Source organism: Lissotriton helveticus, chromosome 2_1, assembly GCF_964261635.1.
Source record: "Lissotriton helveticus chromosome 2_1, aLisHel1.1, whole genome shotgun sequence".
NCBI lineage: Eukaryota > Metazoa > Chordata > Amphibia > Caudata > Salamandridae > Lissotriton > Lissotriton helveticus.
This window is the reverse complement of record NC_136059.1, coordinates 355,218,615-355,245,612: the sequence shown is the minus strand read 5'-3', so window position 1 is coordinate 355,245,612 and position 26,998 is coordinate 355,218,615. Positions and strand designations below refer to the sequence as shown.

Genomic DNA, 26,998 nt, shown 5'->3' with positions numbered 1-26,998 from the left:
CAGTACTTAATACATACAATAATCATACACTACTGACATTCAATAGATATGATGGAAACAGGGAACTCAGTTCTGGAGGACTGAATAGATTAATACTAATGGGTAGCCTGAGGCAGAAACAGGCTGAGACATTAAAGATGTATAAATAACCACCTTAATTTAATATTATTGAAGAAAGCAATAATTTTCCAGGAAATGCCTACCCATATGTACATTTAATTTCTGCCTTGTTTATGCAATCACATTCTATAGCCGTTTCATGTTTATAAATTACTGTTGAGTGTGTAAAAGCTACAAACAAACCAGTGAAGCAGGAGGCTTATTATTAACACCATCATGACATGTTTGCACACCTGTGACAAAGCTTTAAACAATAATAAATTAAAAGGCTGGAATTAGGTAGTCCAAGAACACGTACCTCCTTGTTCTCGGTGCACAAATTAAAAAACTACAAACAAAACTCCCACACATTCAGGGCTATGTATTGGTGCAAACCATGCATCGATTTCTCATTAACGACTTAACATTATAAAAATATGGAAATATTTTCATTTTTGTAATGCATCTGCTCAACAATTTGTTGCAATTCTCACAAACAAACCTCAGAACGCTAAGGACGTCTTGCCCTGAATGTCTGGAGTCCAGCAATACCACATGTGTGGGGTTTCCTACGGAATGCAGTTAGCAGAATCAATTCTATAATATTAGCGAAGATCACAAAAAACTGTGGCAGAATCACTGTTCATGGTACAATTTTCATTTGATGGCATCAAACTCATAGCTATATGGAAATTATATAAACTATATATTTTCTGATTCTGTATGACCAAAGAAATCTACGGATACAGCCCACACCAGGCCAGTAGAACACTTTGCATGAGTTTTTTCTAAGGGTGCACTTTTGAAAACTGAGAAGCAGCTGCCAGCATAATCCTGATTTAGGGTACCTGGTCATGGATTACCCTTAGTCCTGGACGGTATGAAAACACAAACGACCATATGTTTTAATATCTACACATCCTAAGGTTTCTATTGAAGGGTGCCCAACCTCACTCACAGACTACCGATATAGGAGATCGTACTGAACATGACCGTTGTCACTTTTTTTTGCATTTTGTTTCCAAGGTATGTTAATACTCTTTCAGTCTCCCTTTCACAGGAACATATAATTGCCATAGTTTGACCTTCAACTCTGTTGCTCTGGGTTAACATGAGCACCGGGAACCAATGCATGTATGAGGTTTATGGGGTTTACTGGCATAAATCTGGGTGCAGTGCATTTTGGAAAGCAAACAAAAGCGTAATGCGGGTTTAGGTTTCATTCATGGCCTGTATTTAAACATTTTCAACATCTACACTTGAAAGCTTTCTACTGCTGGGTGCCAGACCGCCCTTATCTGATTTGCTGACAGTGAAATTGTGCCCAGTAAGACATGTCCAGTTCCTTACATAGAAACATATCCCTTTCAAGGGCACACCCAAATAGATGTTGTAAGAGATCTTTCAGCGTGGGGTTGAGATATGGGTGCGAATTACATAGGGAGAATAAGCAGTTTTTTGACAGGGGGGGGGGGGGGTCCCCACCATACACGGGAACGGACCAACTGCAAAGATTTTTGAAGGTATGGGGGAGCCCAGAGTAATTTGGCTTGTACAGATTAAAACCTGTTTTAACCAGGATCCCTAGCAAATGTTAAAGTGTGGGCGAGGGACCAGAGTGGTGACAAGGAACTCGCATTAACTTTGTTTCTGTGGTACAAAACAATACTGCTGAAGGAAAAAGGCCCAACAATCCTATTATCTTAGGTTCTCAAAATGTTCCTGATAAAAACCCGACATGTGGATGGGGATTTGCATTCAACAGGATTTGGCTAAAATGATGACCATGCCGAGACTACAAACAAAATAGTGGCTTCACATTTGCCCTGTTGCTGTTCGCTACAATTGGCACACCCACATGAGGTACTTTTATTTGAAGGGTAGAAACGTTGGGTGGTGGAAGCTGTGCTGTTTACTACACATTCAGGAACTTTTCATCACAAAAATGAGGAAATTATTTTATGCGATTAATGTTCTACTTGTGTAGGGAATTGTGTGTAAGAAAAAGTGGGGCCAACAAGACAACCACTCCACTCAAAAAACGTGTCTAGTGCTCAGAAATGTAAGTGGTTGGTATGTTTCTCTAGGTGCCAGACAACCCCAGGCTCAGATGTGATTTTCTGTGCCCCAGGGATGAGTGGGACATGATTTATATTTTTTCTTAGGTAATGAAAAAATAAACTGCATTCTTGAACCTTGTTGGAATCAGGTGAGTGCGCATCTGCACCACTGAAAGGAGCTACGTGCACTTCGGTTTTTTTGGGGGGGCTAAGAAAAAAAAATCTAAACACCCCTCAGCACACCAGCCCGATCACTGAATGGGGATGGAGAGAATAAGGAATTTTTCTTTGGCCCTATACAAGTTGTGGTGAGACCACAGGCATATTTGTGTAGGTGGCCCGCGAGAGAGCACTAGGCCGCTTAATTCCAGAGACTGCCAGTGCCCTAAAAGGACAGGGCACTGGCAGACTCCCTCGGTCTCCGCCCTCTAGCAAAAGAAGTCTGCCCAACAGCAGGGGAGCAAAATAAACATCTAACTGGCTCGTCATAAGGGCGTCTTGTAGATACACGTTCAAGCTGTATAAATATGGCAATTGGAAAGCGAAATGGTTAACAAAATTGTTACAATGAATGTAATGCAGTTGCCTAATTTAGCTCTTCCCTGTAACCTTTGCCTATCAAGGGATCATTATTAAATAAGTCACTCCTTTGACCAGAGAAAAATCTTATGATAATTGGTAATGAGCAGTTGATTCAAAATCTACAACTGCCACCAGTTGTCCATGATTTGGAAAATACACAAGATTTGACAATCTGCAATGGGTAAAACAATACACTTTCTAGGCTAATGATGAGCTTATTTTCATTTTAATTGCATTAGCAAATATTCTGTATATTTGCGAATTTAGGGGTTTTGCAGATTATCAGTCCGATATCTTCGAGCCCAGACTAGAACACATTAAAAATACTTATTTCACAAAAAAATAAACAGATTTCCACGACACAAAGCAAAGGCACTTCCCTGAGTATGGTTCTACTTTCATGCCAAGTTTAGAGTAACTCGGTTAAGCCATGTCATTCTGTATAGAGGGGCAACGAATTACAAGGGAGTTAAAAATGGGGAACAGACCCCCAACCTTTTTTTGTGCAGCCCCACCTTGAAAGATCTGTACAAAAAATGCTATGACAAACCAAAAGTGGATGTATTTTTGGGAAACGTTTCATGCAGTTATGAATGAGGCTCCATATAAAAAAATGCCTTTTCAATTAAAGCTATGACATAATCCCTACCCATAACTACAGAGGCGCTATCACCACCCTGTAAAATCTATAGCCATGTATATTAGAACAATTCAAAAGAGGTGCTCACAGTTGGCAGCTTAATTCTTCAATTAATCCATAGCTGTTAATAATTCAGCAAGGAAAATAAATATTACTTACCTGTTGTAATCAAATAGGGTCTTCTCAATCCACATGATACATATCTACAGAGATAGGAAGGAGGAGCCCTAAAACTTGACAGACTCAGAGTTGTGTCCACATTTACTGGATGCATCAACCAGTTTCTGCAAACTGATTCAGATGCCTCCGATAATGCCCAGAATGACACCATCAGCATCGAGTTTACAGCCCATTCAACACCTGGGATGTCTCAATAGACTGAGGTGGGAATGAGACCAGTTGGAGAATCTAGGCAAGGAGGCCACTGATCGGGAGCTTTTTTTCCTCCAGTGGTGTATGTTTTCCAGTTCTCCAGCTTGCCTATAGTGAAAAGGACACAGAGCAAGAAAACGATCAAAATATTTTAAGATATACTGCTGCACTTTTCTGCTCAGTATCCACTCTACAATTTTAGAAGATGGGCTGATTGTATTCTTAGTATTTCAAGCAGTGGGAAACTACTCAGTTAAAGAGACAGTTTTGTTCTTTATGGGAAAGGGCCTTGGATGACAACTAGTAAGGATATTTGAAGTACAAAGAAAAAAGCTTCCATTAACTATTTAGAAGAAATTACTAAGTATACGTTGTCTTAAGAAACTAAAGCTAGACAAACCACTATAACAGCAGCAAGAATCGTTAACATGGACAGTATAACAAGCATGGGTACACAGGTCACATTTGGACACAAAACAAACCAAATAATTACGATTAGAAACACCTTTGTGTGTCCTTTTTAGCCAGTTTAATGAGGTGACGTCCAGGGCAAACTACCAGAGGAAAGAATATACCTCAATTATCACCGTACTGCTGCATAAGAACCTCAACTACTTATGCTAGGGGAGGTGAGCTGGCCTAACGGCTAGGGCGCTCGACCTCGGACTTGGGGATCTGGGTTCGAGTCTCGGTAACGACGCCAAAAACCTCCTGTGATTCTGGGCAAATCACTTAATCTCCCCGTGCCAAATATGAATGCGTGTCCTCATGTAACGTAACTGGTGCTATGTAAAGCGCTCTGATACCCGATTCAGTTCGGGTCTAGTTCGCGCTATATAAAACTCAGTAAAAAAATAAAATAAAAAAAATGCAGTTCTTAATAAAGCTAGAATAGCTCTCCCTGGCCAAGACTACATTTTCTTTTAGTGATAGTTTAAGTATTTGCCAACATTTAAATTTGAAAGGCTCAGGTTACGACTCGAACTGAAAATCCTTTTGTTGGGAAAGGTTTGTAAAGGTTTTTCAAAACATACGATTTTAAATGCGCACAGGAAAATCCTGCCCACGTTGAACTTGCAGAAAATGTTTCATGCGAGCAAGTCGAAACTGTGCATAAAGGGTGAGAATTTCAATTGTGAATCAAGCATAAAAACAATCACTTATTGTGTGCGAAGGTCAGGACATTTACACCATTTAACAGGTGAAAAAAGTTCATGCCATTTGTGTTCCATTTAACATGAAATCAATTGTTCTTCAAAAGAAAACCGAGGCATACACGATTGTATCCCTATATAAAACCTGAAACAGCTCAAAGAAGATTACATTCGAACACAATGGACAGAGTTAATCTAAACAGTGAATTTACAGGGAAACACAGGTAGAGGTTCAAAGGTAAGCCACATCAACTTGGCTATCACAACTCCCAAGGAAGAACTAGAATTTGCGGCTAATTTACAAATCAGGCTCTTGCAAAATAAACAAACCACGTGTTTTCAAAAATAATTTTAGAATGCTTCAAGTAAGCTACAGTGGAGATATATTTCAGTAGAAGGAATTATTAAAACAAGATGTAGTAATGTGTATGAATTCCTTTAACGTCACAAAGTCCCAAATAATAAACTTGATTCCTTTGCTAGAGTAATAGGAGAGGAAATTTCAGTTTCAGGAGAATTGTGGGTAAAGATAGATGCATGCATCCATTAGCCACGTAGATGAATCCCAGGTGCCACAATGAGAATCTGGGTTCAGATAAAATGTAACCGCTCCGTCTCAAGAGGAGGTTTGATCTGTAAAGAAGACATTGATACAGCTCTAATAACAGCACAAAGAGCTCAGTGAATTGAGACTGTCCAGCCAAAATTGCAAAGGTGAAAATCTAAACAAAAAAAAGAGGGGGGGGGGCTGTGTGGGCAATATTTGGAAATGGAGGAGCAGATTTGTATGAAATCGGAACGGAGAAGGAAACCTCTAAAGATTCCTCTGTGAGGAACTATACATCTTTCATCAAGAATACATATTCTGAGAAGCTATTGAGAATAAATGAAACAGTACCCACTCAGAAAACACTAAATGGTACAATTGGGCTAGTAAACTAAATGTCTGACTGAAGTTAAGCATTGTTTAAGAGCCAGAGATGGCATGTAACCCGTGAGGATTTTATTATTTATTGTTGGTGTAGTGGTTAGTTCTGATCAAAAAGGTCAGAACTTAAAAATTGAAGTTACTTAAAGTAAACTGCACTCTCAACTTTCCAAGTCATTAAAGGCACTGCAACGTTCAAGACAATGAATGGATCCTCTCAGACCTTGAGAGACTTCACCCACCAGCAATTCAGAAGCTTTTGAAGTAAAGGGATATGCATATTTGCCCAATAACCAACACTGTCCAGAAATCATCTTGCTATACAACACATTATTCAAACGGAATACTTGGAACTGGATGGAATGGCTACTCAGACAAGCAATACCGAAATACACACTTGGCACAAAACAAAAAGCTCACCGAGTGGTTGTATTAAAGTCCACTGATGTCCAAGTAAGGGCAAGAATAAATCTAATCTGAGGCTGAAGGAAACATGTTTTTGGTACTCGACTTCTTGAAATTGGAAAAACTTTCTTAAATTAAGTTGTCATTAAAATGTTGGAATCTACCCGGAACCGACTGATCAATCAGAAAACTAATACCCTTGATACAAAAGTAAATTCTTTATTAAGTCAACCTATCGGAAAAGTACAGTACGTTTGAGTAGTGACAAGTCAACGAAAACATCAGAAAATAAATTGTTGGGAAAAAAACACGAACCTCGATTATTTGGTATACTGCTTGAAACAAATTCAATCTCTGCAGCAGGCTCTTTCCTTTGAAAATAGGAAGCTTAGAGGCAAGGTACTAGAGTCCTCTGAGAACAGGAATTTTTAAAATAAAAAGAAGGACAAGACTCACTTCTTAAAGTAGTAAAATACCATGGCGGTCCAGTTTACTTACAATCACTGGCACGTCTGAACACAGCAATAAAGTGCTGTACACATTTCTGTATGCCAATCATCCCCACACATGTTGCTGCGTGTGGGAATAAAGAAGTTATAATTTTGGGGAACAGGACAGACGTCTGTCTTTTCTTTTACTCAGGTCTCTGGAAAATGCTGAGTAACCATGTCTGGGTCTTTCCTTGGTTGCGTGTCAGGATACGGAGGCCAATGACTACTGTTAAAACGGACTTGGAAGTTGCCTTACCTGAATAACTACTGCTGAAGTCGATAAAAAACTACATTAATGGTGGGTGGTATGACCTACAAAGCATCACATTTATTTTTGGCAAACCCAGAGCAAAAAAGCTTTCAGTAACATAGTTAATTGACATGTTAACACATGTCCTGCAGAAAAGGGTGAGTTTTAATCTCAAGGTAACTTTCTTTCCTGTATGGACTTTAACTGGGCTTCACTCCTTCAACATTGTTACACCCATGTTTTAAGTTATATAGTACACATTTTACTAGTATGGGCGAGTGTGCAATTTTAACCATTAGTCAGAGGACAGCTAAACTGATCAGGAGAGATTTCAAAGGGGAGAATAACTATGAGGTACGATGCATTCAATGGTAAATAGATCATATGAATGGAGGCAAAATCACTTCCAGGATTTGTCCTAATGGTGGTCAATGGGGTAAAAGGAATCAGCCATATCTCTTCACACCAGGCAACCTAAGTAGAAGAACTGCTATACTTAAACAGTCGGATGCAGCTGTCTCCAGTAAACCAGCTTCTTTTTTAGAAAGAAACAGTAGCAATCAATGAGTGGCGAACTCAAACAATTTGAAAACACACAATCCTGGCCTAACAAGAGCTCTCTTCTGAGTGCCACTGGCCGAACAAGAGAAGGATTAATGAACAACTATGAAGCAGGTTTGATAAGGTTGCCTATTAGGTAAAGGAATGCACAGGCCAAAAAAGTGGATACAAGCAATTCTGCCCTTTAACAGAATGTTGTATTATTTCATAGTCTACTCTACAAGACCAGACGTGGGCAAAAGTAGGAGCATTTTAGAGTTCTCAAAGCAAAGGCTCTTGGCATGGATATCTGCAAAACCAATTGGAGCATCTACCCCTTTAAGATTTAAGTATCCCCTCATATGAGCCAGCTCAGTGCTAATGGTGTTCAACTGGAAGGCACAAACTAGGACAAGGCAAAAGTAAGGCAGTAGGTTTAGTAGGATGAGACAGCAAGGCATAGTGCACACTGAAAATAAATCCTCAAATAAAGACTGTACTGCCAATGGCATAGTTTAGTTAAGACAAATCTTTCTGCTTCTAAAGTGCCTCCTTAGTACTACTTGGCCAATCGGACGAAATCAGAAATTTTCAAGGGGCTGCAACACCTTTTTTGCAAGCCTACATCTTCTCAACACTTAAGACTTGTATGCTCTTCAGTCCTTAGAATCATTGGCTTTAGTTAAAAGGCAAACAACGCAGGTAACTGCTTGTCTTTATTAGGCATCTTCAGCAAACCAAACAAAACTTTAAAATGGTTTTGTGACTATACCCTCTATAGAGAGGAAACTATCGACATCATACTTCTATGAAGTAACGGACATTAAATTAAAACAAAGACATACTGAAAGTTTCTAAAATAAAAACGTGCCTCAAAAACAAGTAGGAAAGACGGCAGTAACGCCAAAGATCCAAAAGACACAATAGTGAAAATGGAATGAAGAAAGCAAAGGTTTAGGGATTTGTGAAGGTCACGCAGTGTCATTAGAGCACAAAGTTCCTCCTTGAGAGGAATACAGTCTGTGACAAGTTTTTATAAGGCAACCAGGATCCTCCCTCTGATGTCTGTAGATATGCAAGGATGTGAATATAGAGAATTTACCATGCATTAGAAACAGGCTGGTGTCCTGATCACACAGTTGCTTGATAACAGAATGAAAGAGCCCTAAGTGGCTAGTCTAAGTAATTTTATGGACTTCATATGAATCCATTTATTGACTAAAATGCAGAGGACTAAACACAACTATTCCATTAACCCCTTCGGCGCTGATGACGAGCTCAGCCCGTCTTCAGTTGCGCCGCTCGCACGCTGATGACGAGCTGAGCTCACCATCTAACGCGGCTTTTTGAAAAAAGCCGCGTAGCGCGAAAATCGCCGCAGCGCGCATGCGGTTAAACTAACACATTACTCTAGGGTCTCTGTACTGACTGAAAATATCTGGGAGTCCATGATAGTCAAAAAACTGTTCAAATGCAAGGTAAATGGATGCCAAGACGTTTTTCTTTATTAAATTTCCAGTGCGTGTATAATGTTGATTAGGGTGCGTACGCCCCCTTTTAAAAGGGCTTTAGTTTTCAGTTCTAAGATAACTTTGCTTAATCACATTGTAATTAAATGGTGTTTCTCAAATTGCTGATGAAAGCACCCAAAAGGACCCCAATTAAAATAGTAATCATATGGAGAGTTGTTTAAAAATACTTTTGGAAATTTTGTCACTAGAGTGTCATATGAAGCTATAACTACAAGACATCTACCAAGTCCGTTTTAGTACAGTGTCAGAATGTTACCTTTATCCTGCACTTCTTTTGAAAATCGCTCCCTCTCAATAGCCGATTCCCGCTCTATCCTTTCAATCTCTGCCAAGGCATCCAGCTCCACTTCATCGTATGGCGTTATACTTGCTTGCTGAAGCAAAGTCTGCGGTTGTGCCAAATGAGTCTGTGCAATTTTCTCAGCAAGGGATGTAGTCTGTTGTAAAACAGGTACTTGCTGTGCCTGAAGGAATGCGGTCTGTTCATTTTGTGGCAAACATGTAGCAGCATTTAACGGGCAATCCGCATCTTCAGGAGCATTAGGTGACTTAGTAGACTTTCCTGGATAATGTATATTAAAAGAAATATCATCCTCTGTAACACTACTGTTGTCAATTCCTGAAAGCATTTCATCTGACTGATCCAAATCCGAAGATCTTACTCTGGAAAGTCTTAAGGTAAGCTTTGTAGAGTCCTTTGAAGGAGAACTAATAATACCATACATTGCTGATTTCTCACTCTGCTCTCTCTCATCTTTGCTCATCTTTAATTTCTTCTGTTTCTTTTGCTTCCGATCCGGAGAATCTAACAATAGATCTGGGGGAGCATCACTTGGTGACGAATAGGGTGGAGGTTGTGATTGCAGGATTAAAGATGGTCTTGACCCTAGAATCATTTCACAAAATTTAAAAGTTAACAACTTGAACCTTCAGAGTTTAGATACAACATTTCTAGAGTTGCTAAATACACCAAATAATTGTTGGAGAGTTTCTATGTGCAATTCTTTTTGACTAGACAGAGGTCAAACAGACGGGAAATGTCTGGGACTCATATGACACATTCAAAACATTAACTGTGACTCTACGAATACCTTTAGGTGTTCCATCACTTCCTGCGGGGGAACAAACTGACTGTGGCGACCTCAAAGAAAAAGAAGTCTGATTTCTTATCGAAGAATCTCCATCCTAAAACAGAGAAAAACACTCACTGCAAAATAATGTTAAGTGCAATTAGTGTTTAATACATTGATAGTACTAGCCACCTAGAGTCTATTGCCAATCCCATGAGTAACGAAAAAGCAAGAAAACCGTGATAGGGTTAAAGACAAAAGAAAGAAAAGGTATTTACCTGCAAATCTATATTTTCATTCGAATAAATCTCCACTGAAATCAAAAGCACTGAAAAGTACTTGCCACACGTAGGATCCCAGGGGACTTTGCATAAAATATAGATTAAATACTTTCTCAGTGAAGGTTTTTTTTTAAAAGTATCTGCTATTCACCAAAGTTTATTTCCTTAAAAAAGCCAACTATTGTCTAAAAAGGTCTCTAGTACAATCAAAATGACAGGGAAAATTGTAAACCTTATTTAAATTAAAAGTGAGAAAAAACAGGGTCAATTCGGCTAAATTTGCTGCAGTCCATTACATTTGAATATGATCATCTTTATTGTATAGGATTATTTAAAACTTTTACAATGTACAATTCCAATTAAACCAATCCATTTTATAAAGGTAGACAAAATACTAGGACAGCATATAAGATCCAGTAAAAAAAAAAATATGAATGCAGAATAATTTAACACATGCCTTCAAGCGCTAGCTGCAAACTGATTACGTCTAAAGGCTTAAAGAAAGTGTGGGTGCTTAACTATAGCAGCTAATTATTCATTGCTAATAAGTGATGATAATCTTTATAAACAACCCATTGCGAAGAGGCAGCAACCTGGTTGTGTCCGGCTCCTTCGCAGAGGTACCCCTCTGAACAATGAGTAAGCACGAAGGTAACAGCCACCAGCACCACTTCTGAGGGAGAGACATATGGGGTGTTGGTTCAAAGTATTGAAGGTGGACTGAGTAACAGCAGGTTAACCGCAAAGCATAAACAATGGAACTACAGAGCCACCTCAGGGCCTAAACCTTTTCAATACAAGATGGAAAAATGTAGTCAGTCAGATGTTCAAGAACGTGTTTTCTGGATTAGGTGCTGCTATAATGCCCTGCCAACAGGTTCAAACTCCCAGCCTGTTCAACTCACCCGGGTACTTGTTTTGTGCTTATCCAAAAAGGCTTGGCACAGAACATGCTCGAGGGATTCATCACACGGGCCACAGCCTCTGCATTTAGTTTCTTCCATTGGACTGCACCAGTGGGATCGGTGCTTTAAAAAAGCCATTTACCCAGCCAGAGAGCCATAAATCTTAGCATCAGGTGGTTGGAATATGTGCAGGCAAGGTATGAGGGTGAATCAGGTTTGTGTTCGGCTAGGATTGCTCAGTCTGCGTGGTAGGACCAAAGACAGATGAGTTTTTTAATACTCCGTAACCATGTCTGGGGCAGATGTGCCCCAGCAGGCCAGCTGGTGATGAGCAAACCAAACAAAAGATGTCTGCCCAGCAGGATTCATAAAGCTGGCTCATGAAGAGTCCATTAGGATATATTTAGCAAAGTTGAGCTCACCATATTCTAGGACTATTTCCCCTGCCTGTCTGCCCAATATCAGTACCGGGGGGCCCCTTTTGTATTGGATACTTTACCCAGCTGGTGATGAGGTCTGTCCATAATAGGGTTTCCAGAGAACCAGCGCTGGCCCTTCACAGTGTGGCATAGATAAAGAAGGGCACCGGCACCCACTGCTCGTTAGTCGAGAAGGCCAAGTTCCAATCTGAACTAAGCGGTGGACAAAGACTTCGACAGCTGCAGAACACATTTATAGTTCCTTGTGGTAAGGTTATTCAGCATGTTTCTGTCCTTAGCTAGAAGGATTTCAGAGCCATAAGAATTTGAGAGACCTTGGCTTGCATGACTTCCAGCACTGGGGAAAGGCTTGGGTCTAGTAAGGATTTTGAAATTTGGGATAGGGTTGCTTGGAGGGAAATGGCTTGTGCTGCAATTTCTTTCCAGTGCTTAATGGAGGAACCCATGGCATCAATGTGCACCCCAGGTACTTATATGATTGATCTGCCGAAATCATCTTGTTGTAAGCCCAGCTGCCCCCATGGTATGCTTTTCTGCCAAATGTGACCACTTTTGTCTTCTTCACGTTAACCTTCTGGTTGTTCGGGATTGGGTAGCTGTGCAGCTGATTAAACAACTGTTGCTAACCTACCCTTGGAAGACTCAAGAAGGCAAGGTAGTCAGCGTATAGGAGGTTGCAGATCTGAGATCTGCCGATCCTTGGTGGATACATTAAGTATTAATGGGGTAACCCACAAAAAACTACCCGGCCTGGGTCAGTATTGCAGTACAATAAGTGGTCGCGGTAGCAACACATAGCGAACAATAAATATATTAGCATTCACCAAACTTTCTTTTCTTGTAATGCATAAATGCAATCTATTGCATGAATCATTGGCATTCAATGCGATTTAAATTCAAAGCAGTGGTTATTATTGGCAATGCAGTTCCTCAAGCATATAACAGTGCGATACGTATTTACAATGCTCTTGAAGTAGGAAAAAAGGGAAGGTTGGGGATCAAGTGAATACGTGTGGGTGAAGGACAGGGCAGAGGTGATGTGACATATACACATCAATTATTATTATTATTATTATTATTATTAGGAAGCTTATAAAGCGCAATGGTTACTCCAACCGGAGTGTCCCTGCGCTAGGACATAGCTGAACCCCAAACCCTCCTAAGTTGGCCAACAAGAAAACACGGGTATCCATATAGGATGGCACCTTACCACTTTAGCCCACCCCGGGGAGACGGAAGAGCCATGTTTTCAATTTCTTGTGAAACAAGGACTCAGACTCGGTTGTCCCAAGATCCAATGGGAGCACATTACATAATATAACCTTTCCGGCCTAAAACAGGTCAAATGTTATGTATACACATATACAGATAGACATCAACTAATTTGGAAATCAGTCATCAGAGCTTGTGATGTAGGTGTGGGTCATCAACGTTTTAAGAAATTAAGAAAATCGATTTTAACAAGAAATTGTTTAATTGGACAGACCCCTGAGCTACAATAAATGGCAGGTAGAGGAAAGTCTTGCAGGTTGTGGCAAAGACTTCTGTTGAGACTGCCTACAGAGTATCTTTGATGGAGTCAACTCAAATACCCATTATAGGATTCTTTTTGGCCAAGGCATAACCGTTTGACGCAGAGGACAATTCGAATAGGGCGAGGTTTGTTTTTGGACAGATTTTCCTTTCTTCACACCAGCAACTGTAACTAAGAGCTGATCCTTCACTGGTGTATTAGTCCGATCAATATAAAAACTGAAAGAACCACATAGATCCAACTGGTGTGGCCTCTCCTATTTAAACAGATGTGGCAGAGAAAAGAACAAAGGAAGAGTGCAGGAAGAAGAATGCCTGGGGAAGTGGCAAGCAGGGCCAAGATGGGGGACACACTATAACGACGCTCCGCATCTATACTCTATTATCCACCTATAATCCTGGTTGCCGGCTAACATCCAGCCATGGCAGGACATGCAACTGCTCCCTAGTCCCTAATTCTTATATTCGAAAGATCTCTTCAGCTTTTTGTCCTGCCTCCGCGTTTTGGACTGCTGGTGTGGGTGTAGCGGCACATAACTGAACTAAGTACAGCATCCTTCAGAGATGGCTCGTTGTGGGAGCGTGGAACACTGGTGGCTGGTAGTGGTACTTGCTGGCACAGATGCCTGAAAGCGGTTGAAGCTCTGCCGAGTTGAAGTGATGGGCTGCGATAGGGTCCGGGAGGTCATTCTGGGCCTAGGACTCACTGCTATCCTTGACTGGCAGCCAGCATCAAACCAGAGACGATTGTGTGATGTTACCGGTTTCCATATTGTGCCAGCTATTGCTGAATCACATCTGTGGCTGTTGGTGGGACGTAAGGTGGGCAACAGAAGGTGGGTTAGAGCTCTGTTTTGTGCAACTCCAGCCTAGGTCTAGTGGAACCGTGAGGGATTCGTCAGACTGCCTGATTCTGGTGGGGTATTGATTCCCCCCGTGCATAGTTGACTAGCTAGAACAGTCTGGCAGAGCTTTCCCTGTAGTGTATGTACACATTGTCCGCCCCATCGTTCGGGCTACTGGTCATTGCAGGGCATGTCACGCCCCAGCCGGTATCCTGGGGAAGGTGTTAAATTATGCAGGATACACAAGGAGCCTGCACCTCAGTGAAGTGCTGCAAAGCGCCAATAACACAAAACAGTTAGGGAGGGGCTACTTATAAGACCACACTGACGTTGCAACATCTGGAGTAACCTGCCTGGGTGTCCTCAGCTGGCAGAACCATGGGACGGTTGTGATTGAAAACTCCATACACCCTTGCGCATGGCGGCAGGGCCCACAATGCACTGGATGGAGATACCTCGAGCTCTGGGACCCCGGGCTTATCGGCAGCAATAGAAAGCAAGTTTTACTCATTACTGGCTGCTATAGAAAACTTCAGAACCTCCTTGGAATCTAGAATAGATAGCATTGTCACAGACCTGACGCAGCTGACAGCAGACCACCGCAAACTTGCAGACAAGGTTGCGTTAATAGAGCGGATAGTAGAAAGACTTCAGCCCACGTTGCCAAACATGGATTCCTCACTGAAGAGGTCAGCTCGTGTGCGCACGTTGGAACAGAGCCGAAGATGGAGGCACAATACACTAGTAGTTGGGCTGTCAGAAGAAACAGAAGACCAAGAAGCTGTCATTTATGTAGAGGGCTGGATACGGAACCTACTGCCCCCACATGCGATCTCTTCATACTTTACTACTGATCGCACCCAATAGGTTCCGGCACGCAGTCCCCCGCCTGGCTCTCATACCATACCTATGGTGTTCAAGGTGCTGCACTTCCGCGACAGGGATGCTATAACACGCAAGGCACGGAAACTCACGGATGTGGCAGTGGGGAAACTAACATGTCCTGTCAGATTTTGAGAATTAACCCTTAAATATGTGCTGCTTTAACCTTCCAGGATCTGAGTGGTCACAGATGAGTTAAAAAGTTTTTTACACTCACGGGAGGACACATGGAGACAGTTGGAGACAGTTGGAGACATATGGCCCCATGCTGATAAAGTCTAGATCAGACACTGATTCAGCTGCCACTGGCGCATGAGGTCAACGCGGCGGGACAGACCCCGGTGCCTGGAGCCAATGATCATGGAGCACCACCAGGTGTTGGAACATGTAGCAGCGGTTGCAGAGATGTTGCAGTACCGAAGCCCTGATACAGAGTCTCTTCATTCTTCCAGCGATGATAATTTGCCTGCAACATGGTCGTCCAAATTGAACGCTGTGCCTCTCCCAGAGGTGACACCACAGACATCAGATAGCATCATCTGATGAAATGTGATTGTATCTGGTGTTGGACTTCTCAAATTGTGCGCGATGCCCCTCGGACACTCAGTGCTGCAATCTGATTAGTGTAATTTCTGTTAAATAGGTCTCCCGCTTGCTCAAGCAGTGCCCCCCCGGCTGGGTCTCCACCTGCCTCGGACGCACCATGTCGGAAAAACATCGCACAATAGTGCTGGCAACGGATATACTCTATATAACTGAAGGGGTTTCATAGCTGGTCACTCCAACCTGCTCTCTTCCCCCTGCATCAACGCACTAGTTGGTGGGCAAAGGTCTTCCCAGCCCTGGTTTGGCGAACGCCCCGTTGGTGTTCTGCAAAACTGGTATCTGAGGTTTTGTGTTTTCTAGTATTGTTCTATACTCTCAGGCTTTACACAAAATATGGCTCCATTTCGATATCGCAGCAGTACAGTCTGTCGCATCCTCATACACATACATGTTGCTCCCAGACGATGCCCCCACGAACCCCACCTCTCCAGGTCGCTAAATGGCAAATTTTAAAATACTGACCTGGAATGTGAGGGGCATACACACCCCTGCGCTAAACTTATCCGAAACACCAGCTGCATATCGCACCGCTGCAAGAGTCCCACCTGATGCGCTCAGAGACGTCTAACCTCCAGCGTCGCTGGCATGGACAGTTATTTCCCACCGATTTCTCCTCATACAAGCATGTGGTGCTTGTGTGGGTCAGGCTGGGAGTCCCGTTTATTGCAGATGATGTGGGTATAGATCCAGGCGGCAGAGTATGCCATTGTATTGGGTAGGTTGGTCAGTAGAGGCATACTAATTGGCAGCATTTATTCCCTTTAACACCGACGGGACAGCATATCTCAACACTCTCTCTGGGATCCTTACACAATGGTATGGGATACCATAGAAACTGTGTGACTACTTCAATGGTGTGCTCGACGTCGACTTGGGTTGCTAGTTTCCCCCACTGCCCCATACCACTGCCTCATCAAAAGCTCGAGTTCTCGAAAGCTGGTTAGATAACTGGGGCCTCATAGATTTCTGGCACGGGTGCAATGCTTTAACTTCTGTATAATCCTTTTACTCTGCACCACATACATTGTGTCAGGCTGTACAGGCTACTGGGTATGCTAGATGCACGCACTGAATACTTGAGCTGAACCCATTCGGACCATAACCCGCAGTATGTGCATCATGTCCCCCGGGTTTCCTGCGCAAAACGCTATGAATTTCTTTGCCCAAGTCTGGTAGAGACACAGAAGCCTTAAGTACCTATAGGCCATTAGCCCTTCTCAACACAAATTACACCATTTTGGCAAAAGTGCTCACTGATAGGCTTTCTTTGCTGACACCTTCATTAATATATGGACCAAATCGGATTTTTACAACCCACACCACCTCTTAATTTGCTACGAACTTTCGGATACTGAAATACGCTACAGAGACTTGGCCACGGGCTGGATCTGAAGCGAGCGTTCAACTTGTTGGAGTGGCTCTGTCTACTGGCAGTGTTGCCTTGCAGTGGATTTGGTGCCCAGTTTCTCAAGTATATCAAGCTGTTGTACACACCGCCACTGGCTCAGCTGAAGACAGGATCCTTTATATCGAAGCACATTCAAATAAGACGCGGCACGAGGCAGGGATGTACTCTTTCACAGCTGCTTTTTTTCCTAGCTGTGGAACCTCTAGCAGCTCGCTTGCGTGCTTGTGGAACTGAATGGAGCATACCATTGGGTGACGGTACACATTCTGTCTATTTATATGCAGATGATTTGCTCTTGTACCTCAGAGATGTCACTGCTATCCCTGCAGAAGTTGTGAGCATCCTTCGGCAATATACTTCCATCTCTGGTCGGCGTGTTAATTAGAAAAAGTCCTGCTCATTTCAGTTTGATCCCAGTACACCAGGCCCAATCATTACTGTAGACACAATTCCATTTACTTGGCAGCCTAGTGTGTGCCATTATTTGGGGTACAAATTTACCATTCCCCATCGGACCATTTTGAAGGTAACTTGTGGCGAGCTGTCGCCTCATTGCGGGCCCAGATGGTCTTCTGGAAAACGCTTCGTTTGTCAGTGAGAGGCCAGGTGGCACAGCTTAAGATAGTGGCGCTCCCTCGCCTCCTGTATTTTCCAAATTTGCCCCTATATATACACCAATACTTCATTCTTTCGATCATTTGAGGGGGTGATGAGGGAATTTCCCTGGAACAAATCCTGGTACCGTGTGGCACTAGCAAAATTATATTAGTCAACAGATAATGGCAGGCTTGCAGTGCCCAATTTTGAAAAATATTATTTAGCAGCGCAACTACAATGGGTGGCACTTTGGCTCGATGCATTGCACTTAACAGACACAGCCACAATACTACCTTCTTGGAGCCAAACTGATCTATTGCAACGTTTTCATCCATGCGCACAGCCCTTAATACCACAACCTATGCTAGCCCAAGTTGCTTACAGCTGCTACAGGCAGAATCTACAAATCACACGCTGCACCATACCCTATGCCCCAGCGCAAGAAATACTTGGAACACAAGAGCTGAACTCATGGACTGGGAGGAGTCTGGCGTTCAGACAGTGGGCGACCTTTACAGAGATGGTACACTCTTACCCTATGGTACCCGGGTTGAGGAGGATGGACTTACTCCTGAAAAGTTTTTGCATGTTTTGCTCATAACGGCCCGAGTCACAGATGGGAGGGGGGGGCCATAGCAAATTAATTTCCCACACATTTAACCATACAATAACTGCATGTTCTGGTATGTGACAAGCACTGAATCCACGGGCTGGCAGAATCGTTGCACACCCAAACCGTGCTTCCCCTCACGAAATTACGTGGTAAGTGGGAGACTGACTTGAGCCATCCCTACACAGATAAGGAATAGGATGCAGTATTGGAGTGTCCCATCACAATCCCTTATAAAGCTAGATGTTGTTTGAATCAACTGTATGTTGTGCATAGGGCCTATCTTACCCCGGGGAAAATGAATCACTATTTTGGGTGGGTTGACGCCGCCTGTCCCCACGGTCAGTTGGCAAATGTCAAATTACAGCATATGCTATGGGTTTGTTCTCAACTTGCACACTACTGGCAAGCTGTAACTGAGCGCTTGCTGCATTGCATGAAAAGGGCTTTCATTTTTACACAGTTGGTGGCTGCTCATGAGCAGGCCACAAGGTTGTGGGAGCAAAGCTCCTGGTGTTAGGCTCAGGGCAAAGGGGGATCAGAGTGGGCACTTAAAGTACACCCGAAGCAGCACTGTGGCGGCTGGGTGCAAGGGCCTTTTGATTTCAATTGGGATTCTCCGGTTGCAACAAACACTGCAGGCTCAGGGACGAAGATCTTCTGGAGGAGACCACCGGTTGGAGAGGTAAGTTGGGATGCCTGGTGATGCTGAAACACCATCATTTGGGCCAACCAAGGCCGTGGGATGTCAGGTGCAGGTGTATCTTTAGGCATTGGGTTTTCTTACCAGCTCCAGTTGCGGGGATCCTCCAGAAAGGGGTTGCAGGTGTCGATTGAAGATGGGAGGCAGGTCTGAGATCCGCCGAGCTCAGGTCAGGATCGCCGGAGGGACCTCCTTGTGGTTTGAGGCCACTCTGGCTCACAGGAGACAAAGTCTTGGTCACACCGGGATTTTGCTAGAGCAGGTTAGAGGAGGGACAGGCCGGTAAGGCTGAGGCTAAGTCAGTGGACGTCCTCCTCTTAGTTCAGCACAGCCTCTTCAGGCTTTTTGTTCTGGTCGATTCTTGTCTGAGGTGGCAAGGTTTGGGATTGACCCTAAATACTAGATTTAGGGGCATTGCAGATAGGTAAAGGTCAGGATCAATGAGTCCTCTCCAAGCTCCAGTGGGAGGGGGCATTCGCCTTTCTGGTTGGATGGGTCTCCCCTATCTGTAAGATGGCTGGGACTAAGTTGCTTCACCTCGCCTCCCCCACCTGTGGTTGGAAAAGGTGGGCACACCTCCCTTCCTCACGCGATTTCCCCGCTGATTCTCCCACCCAAAGTGGGAGCCAGTAGCTGGAAGCAGCAAATGGCTGGGGTAGCTCATACCTGTCCCTCTTGCATTGAAAGATGGTGCTATGAGTATGCCTTGCCCATTGTGGTGCCATTAGGATTAGTGTCATTGAGGACTGATTGCACTTCTTGATCAACAATGGAATACATGGGTTTGGGGGCGAGGTTCGCATAAACCAATGTCCCTGACCAGGTTACCGATGGGGCATTCCCTTTTGACAGGTGATGTGGGTACCTGGACTCAAAACTTTGGCATCTTGTGCTTTCTGGGGTTATGCAGATATACAAGTGGTGTGACCCACCTATGGAATACTCCCTTGTTTGAGCAGCTTTGTCTGCATAGCCTGTCGGCTTCGACTTCAGTACCCCTGGCAAGTGTAATAACACTACACCTATGCGCCTTTGGATGGCCCATTCCCAGATCTCCTGGACCACTTTCGAAAGTACATATACTCTTGTCCCCCTGCCTTTTTGTTGAGGTAGAACATGGTGGTTGTGTTGTCCATTTGCATCTAGACTGTTTTCGTACTTACGAGTATGAAAAACCCTCAATGGTAGGAAGTCGGTTTTCAGTTCCAACACATTTATATGTTTTACTGCCTCTGTAGGGCTCCATGTCCTCGGATATTAATTAAGCATGTGTGCTCCCCATCGTGTAACTGTTGGACTTGGGGTTATGAATGGTCTTCCTTGTGTGATGTTTTTAGTGTTCCACCAATGCACATCCTTCTGCACAGTGTGTGGCAAACAATAGATCCTCAACACCCTGTCCCATGTGTTTTAGAGCCTTTCTTTTAGAGGGCACAAATGGAATCTGGCATGGGGAATTGGCAGTATATAGGATGGCATCTTGCCCATTGGTTTCACCAGAGTTCTCACTGATAGACTGTTTTTTTGCTCGTTCAAGGCCAGGGCTCTCTTGCACACTGGGACTGCTCTTGCTCCCTTGAATTCAATGTTGCACCCAAAACTACCTCCTAATGTTCTTGTACTGGGGCGGATTTATCAATATTCATGGCGAACCTGACTTGTGATTGTTTGCATGTTTCTCTGGCATTGTTCTTGCGAAACTGCGTTCCAATCAATCCAGCCATCCAGGTACGAATATATGAACTTTTTTTTCCTCCTTAAGAGTGTGGCCACGCTAGAGGGCGCACGACCAACATGGCCACGCACTAGCAAGGCTCCTGCCAGTTGGGGCGTATACTCAATCATAACCCCCATCCTGTATTGACAAACTAGCCTTGCAAACACCTAACCGGAGAACAGTAACAACTTTGCCTGCAGGGAAGCAACTCCTGGCACTTAGGAACAACGTATGGCTGAGATCTGAGCCGGGGAATCTCCGCGCGGAAGGCTGCGGTGGAACGCCGGAGAGCCGAGGCAAGGCCGGGGGAGACTGGGCCCCGCTGGAGGAGGAGCTGCGGGGTCATCAGAGATCCGATCTGCAGCGGTCGCGGGTTCGAGCGGCAACTGCATGCAAGGCATTGCGTGGGACGAACTACTGCTGAGAGACCTGTGCCCGTGCCCCAGAATACTGGTGGGGTGTGGAACTGAGCAGCGAACAAGCGGGGCACAGCAACGAGCCTCCGTACTCGGTAAGAGCGTCGTGATCGGTGGAGGGGAGGACACATCACCCAAGTGTGGAGAATCGCGAGCGCCCCTAAGGCCGTGTGAAGATGCTGCTGGGAGGGTGACCACACTACATTCAATGCGCACCTCGCCCGTGAGCGCTGATTTAGGCAAGACTGCGGGGAGAGACGGCTGCCATTTTGAGCTCACACTCACGGCTGGAAAACGGACAGGAATTGGATGCGGAGCCTCTCCATAAGGGATCCAGTCAAGACCTAACGGAGATAAGCCGAGGGACAGACGGCAGTACCCCGGTATGGACGCCACGGAAGGGAACCAGTAACCCAGTTGGGACGCCGCCATTTTCTGTTAGAGCCCTTACCCGGTTGGGATCACTGTGTGCCTCAGACTAGAGACTTGAATGGTGGGAGGGGTGCAGGTGCAAGACAGCCGTCAAAAGCTTGACAGCCGGGGGGCGTGGCTACCGGCCGAGCGAAATGGCTGCCTGCTAGCGGAGCTCTGTGACTAAGAGTCACATTCCCCAGAAATCCGGCCATCCATCCTGATAATTGCGGGCACAGCTAGCGAAAATCAGCAACGGGAGGTCATCCGATCCCCAAAACGCTGCTCAGTTTCTCTCTACTTCCAGAAATCGTGCCTTCACGGCCAGGGAGAAGTTGAGGCCTACGAGACACACTGAAGCCGGGGTCTAAATTTCCACGGCGGCCCGGAACAGTGTTGACACGACCGGACCTGCCTGCCATGGCAGACGGCACGGTGAACGCAAAGTCCAGACACGCAGCACCCGAGAACAGCCTGGGGAGTATAGACATCGACGGTAAGAAAGGCCGATTGAGCCCTGAGGACCATAGACTGAAGCCTGGAGGCGGGAGTATTCAGATCTCGGCGCAGATCTAATGGCGGCCTAATTTGCACACATTGGCTCCATTCCCTGCTGCTGGGAGCCACAATACTTAAAACTACCAGCCGATTTAACACGTGCCAGCTACTATCACGACTGAAGGTCCTGCAAACGAACCACTGCACCAGATATTGCGCACTAGTGCCACCAGCCTCCAACATTGCGGACTTGATGCAGAACGACACTCCCAGGCCATAATCCAGTAACGGGCGTAAGGGGAAACACTGGACCCTCCGACGACGACGATAAGCGCTGACTAACACAGGAGCCACATAACGTGATCTTCATCACTGAAGTGCACAACGGACAGTCCACAGCAGCCCCACTAACGGCCGTGGTGGCTCTGATCCCCACAATTCTTGGAAGAGACACTACTTAGAACCAGGCAACATGTCTGGCAGGGGTCCGAAAGTGCAACAAACCAGACGCCTGGAAAAGTATGCATACATAAAAGAGCCCCAACAAAACTCGCAGGGCGAACAGTCGGGCACGCTGCCCCAGGCGAACACCTCCCCTGCTGAAGCCGACCGGATCATCCTGAAAGATGTCATGGCGGCCCTACAAACAATGCAAACCTCGATGGGTGCAATATCCTCAGATATTTCTCTAATGAGGGCAGACTTCTCCAAAATGACGGACCGCATTAAAGACGTTGAGAAAACGACATCAGACCTCACGAGTGACACTGCAGACCTTAAAACTAAAGTACAGAGATTGGAAGATGACAACCTCCTCTCGCAGCCATCGCACGCCAGCACAACTTCAACATCATCTCTTACGCCGACGACCCCCAGCTGATCCTCTCCCTCACCAGAGACCCCGACACCGCCAGAACCTGCCTACACGAAGGGATGAAAGACGTCGCCGAGTGGATGAAGGACAGCCGCCTGAAACTGAACTCGGTCAAGACGGAAAGTCATTTCGTAGCGCATTCCGGCCCGAGGAGGGGTCTTAGCGCTTCACCGCCTGGTTGCCTGCCTTACCTGCACGAGGGAAGATCTCGCAGCGACGCTGGGTCCCTGACGCTGTGAACGAACTACAGCTCCCAGCGCGCCCTGCGTCCACACCGCTTCCTCTTCCTGCCAGGAGCGCCAGGAGGCGCACAAAAGGGAACAGCTTCCTCCGCGTCGCGGACGCGCGCGGGCGGCGCCGGGCGGAGCCCGGGTAGAGGGCGGGCCGTCTGTGGCCGTCAGGGGCTGTCAAGGCTGGGCTGGGCCACGTCCCTTTCCTTCCCATCAGCCGTGAGTACATACGTCCAGTGTGAGTCCCCGAGCTGTTCCCCGCAATCATGTCTACCCGCTCTGGGAAGCTCCTTAGGAGTGAAGGCGAAAGGGGGTCAATTGCAGCGAGCCCTGTTATAGGATCTATGGACCGTTTTATCACTAGGGTGGCGGCGGTGATTGAAAAGGAGATTGCTATGTCTGAGCGGCGTTTATCAGAGGTGTACCTCCCCTCAAGACGTTCATCCCTGGGGGTTGCTGCCCAGTCGCTTACACCGGCTAGTGTCCGGGTTCAATCCGTTTCTCCATCTAGTATGCCTGGCGTTTCCTCTGACCCCCCCCAGCTGGCTGGTATAGAGCAAAGCATAGAGCAAAATATCGATAGGCTGGAAAATCTGGCCGAACTTATACCCATAGTTACTGAGGAAGACGGTGGACTTAGTAGGCTGTCTCCATCTTCTCCACCTAACCTTCCACATGAAGCCACCAGTGATTCTCTGCCCTCACAACCGCTCACCACCTCCTTAGTTATATCAGAAGGGGAGTCAGTGAAGGTTTCCCCCAACAGCCAAACTCCCGAGATTAGTCAGGAGAATAGGCCCTTAAGCAAAAAATCACGTAAACGCAAAAAGGGTAGACTAGTGAGACAGGCTGCTCTTTATCAAAGAGCAAGAAAGTCTCCTGGATCTGGGATGAGAAACATAAGGGGTAGGCCTATAGTGAATGAAGCTGACTCTGAAGGGGATGTTCTGATCTCTTCTAAGGGGCTACACATAGATGCTAACACTGCTAAGGTCCCTAACCTTACTGACCCCGTAGCAGCTGAAAATATCCTCGAGAAAGTATACAGTCTCTTGAAACCGCTACTAATACAGGTCAAGGGTTTAGGGGAGCGGATAGATAAATTAGAGCAATCAACCCTTGACGGGTTTCACTCACTCAAAACCACATTTAAACAAATAACCAGAGTGAGTGAAAATAAGGACATGGGCGCAAAGGGGAACGAGCTACCATCACAGAGAGACCCTAAGCCCCCAATATGTCCAAATAAAGTTGTCTCTAATAGTCCATTAATCCCAGCTCCTAAATCTCCTCCCCGTCTGAAAGCAGGACCAAAACAGAAGGGGCCACCATCATATTTAGAGCCAGATAAAAGTAAGCTTAACCCTTTTCCACAAAAGCAGCCACAGTTAGCTAGTGGCAAAATGGAAGGCTCCCTAAAGCTAGGCGCATGTAATAAAATTAATGGGTTAGCGCCAGGGAAAGCCCCAAGACCTGTAGTCCAACCTGCTGCCCCAACCACCACCTTACCGGTGCCTAGAAATCTAGTACGACGAATCCCTCCAGTAAACCTCCCACCAGACTGTCAACCTTTTGTTGTTGTTATGGTTAATGTGCCTCCATTAAAAGAAGGCCAGTTGGAAAACCACCAATCACTTAAGAATAAGTGTATCCACTGGCTGAAGGCAAACAGGCCAATCCCGTTGGATGTGGATGGAATCATTCTGGGTGTCCGCAGAGTGGGGTGGGTGGGGCAGGGGAAAAAGACACAGGAGGGGGATTGTATAATTATAAATTTTCAAGACCCAAGAGTAGTGCCCGCGATTTGTACTCCTATTAAAAATATGGGGGTTCCAGGGGTTAAACTGGTAGACCTTTCTTATTTTTACCCCAGGCAAAGTGTTGTCCTAATTGGAGGAAGCTCAAGTCCCCCTGTTTCTGGTCAAAATTGGGCTGGGGTCACGGGAGGTCCAAGTGAGAATCAATTGTGTGCACCAGGGCCACATTGACTGGAAATCGAGAGTAGAGCCATCAGGAGTATCATCTACCCATGCAAACCTTGTAAGTGGGATAGCAGCCTCTTTAGTCACCCCCCAAGATCGCTGCTCCCCTCAAATATCCTTGAGGAGGACCATAGACAGGGACATTCGGGCGCCCAACGACACTTCAGCTGTGACGGACCTAGCTTTTAAGGTTTGCAGCTGGAATGTCGCAGGGATTGCAAGAAAATTGGCTATACCTGAATTCACTGCATGGGCTGATGAGCACTCTCTGTGCCTTTTCCAAGAGACATGGAGTTTGGTGCCGGTTCATAGGGTGGGTTTTTCTTCCTATTCCTCCCCGGCACAAGTCTCGGTATCAGGGAGAGGGCGACCTTCGGGTGGCCTGCTCATATGGGTCTCAGCCTCCTTAGACTGCAGAGTAGTGGAGTTTCCCACAGGCTGCCCAGACATACAAAACATTACCCTAATAGATCAAAGGGGAAGAATTGTCTTAAATGTTTTCAATATTTACGCCCGGGGAACTAAGGGAGGGAGGAAGTCTCCCGTAATATCACTCCTCGAGACCCTGCTAAAAAACTCCCCTCACAAGACGCGTACATTGGTTGCGGGTGATATGAACTGTACGTTCGAGCCCCTGGGCTCGGACGTTTCCCGCGACCAAGATGAGGATGATATTAGGTTGGGGATTCCGGTACTGGAAATCCCACCGATCAGAAGGTGGACAGAAGTGGCGCTCCAGATATACTCCCTGAGTCTGGAATTCAATTTAAGGGCAGCAAACGGGAGGAAACCTCGGATAGGGGGGGTGTCCACACGTACAACAGGCCAGGACACACCTCTAGGTTAGATTATATACTGATAGATGTGTGTCTATGGTCTTACGTAAGGGACATGCAGGTGGTCCCTACGACTGAGAGTGACCACAACTCACTCTCTTTGAGTATGGACCAGTGGTGGTGCCCCTTAAGAAAGGATAATATTTACCCGGTAGCTGCACCCCCGGATGATTCTGAAGTCTCCCCCTGTGGAAGACGAATAAAATGGGCGAAATTGGTTCTTTCCGAGGGAAAGGTAAGGGAAATTCAAACCCTCTTAAATCATGCGGTAACAAACCTCGGAACCTCCCTAGAAGGGGTGGGCAGAGCGAGTGGGCTTTTTGTTTCCTTGGTAGAAGACTTATCTAGCGTGTTTACCTCACATCCCAACAAGTTAGGCAACAAAGATTTTAGAAAACCTGTTGATGGTTGGTATACCCAAACATGTAGGGATCACAAGACGAAGTTAGTTGAGGCAGTTAAACACAAATCCCGAGGTGAGATACAGGAAGCAAGGAAGGCCTATAACAAGTCCCTTAAATTTGCTAGGGGGGAGTGGGAAGACAAATTCTGGGAAGACCTGCTCCAGGCTAGTAAAGTTAGGGACTCAAGGGCCTTTTGGAATCTCATAGCCACACGGAATAAACCTGATGGATCTATGAGACCCTGCAACATCCCTCCTCAAAACTGGATAAAACACTTCGGGACTCTATACCTCCCTCCAGATGGGGAACTAAATGCCGGGAGGGAGCTTACATTAGCAATTGAACCCCATGCCTATGATCTCTTCACTCCCTTAGAGATTGAGGGGGTTATAGGATGGGTAGCGCCTCGCAAGGCAGCGGGCCCAGACGGCCTTCCAGGGGATCTTATGAAGGCATACCCAGCGGAATGGGGAAGGGCGATTGCCGCTCTCTTAAACGACATCATGATGGGAGGGGCAGTGCCAGAATCCTGGAAAGGGGCGGTGGTGGTCCCGATCTACAAAAAAGGGTGTAGGGAAACCCCGGGGAACTACCGCCCCATAAGTCTGATAGACTCCACCCAAAAGATAGCTGGTAAAGCTATTCTTGGAAGGATCCTACATTGGGTGGAGGAGAATAAAATCCTATCAGATTTTCA

At 45.4% G+C, this 26,998-nt stretch overlaps 1 protein-coding gene across 14 annotated transcripts in view; it reads right to left on the bottom strand.

Moving 5' to 3' along the window:
• The window catches only part of NIPBL (NIPBL cohesin loading factor), a 1,942,504-nt gene that overhangs the window by 1,492,509 nt on the left and 422,997 nt on the right, over positions 1-26,998 (bottom strand). For 8 of the 14 annotated variants that reach the window (XM_078674957.1, XM_078674960.1, XM_078674955.1 and 5 more), the window contains exons 8-9: positions 10,145-10,238; positions 9,310-9,939 (exon numbers count right to left, since the gene is read on the bottom strand). In XM_078674957.1, coding sequence (XP_078531083.1) covers positions 9,310-9,939; positions 10,145-10,238 — 724 coding nt within the window. The remainder of the gene's footprint in view (positions 1-9,309; positions 9,940-10,144; positions 10,239-26,998) is intronic. The other 6 variants (XM_078674965.1, XM_078674966.1, XM_078674968.1 and 3 more) reach the window with 1 other exon arrangement.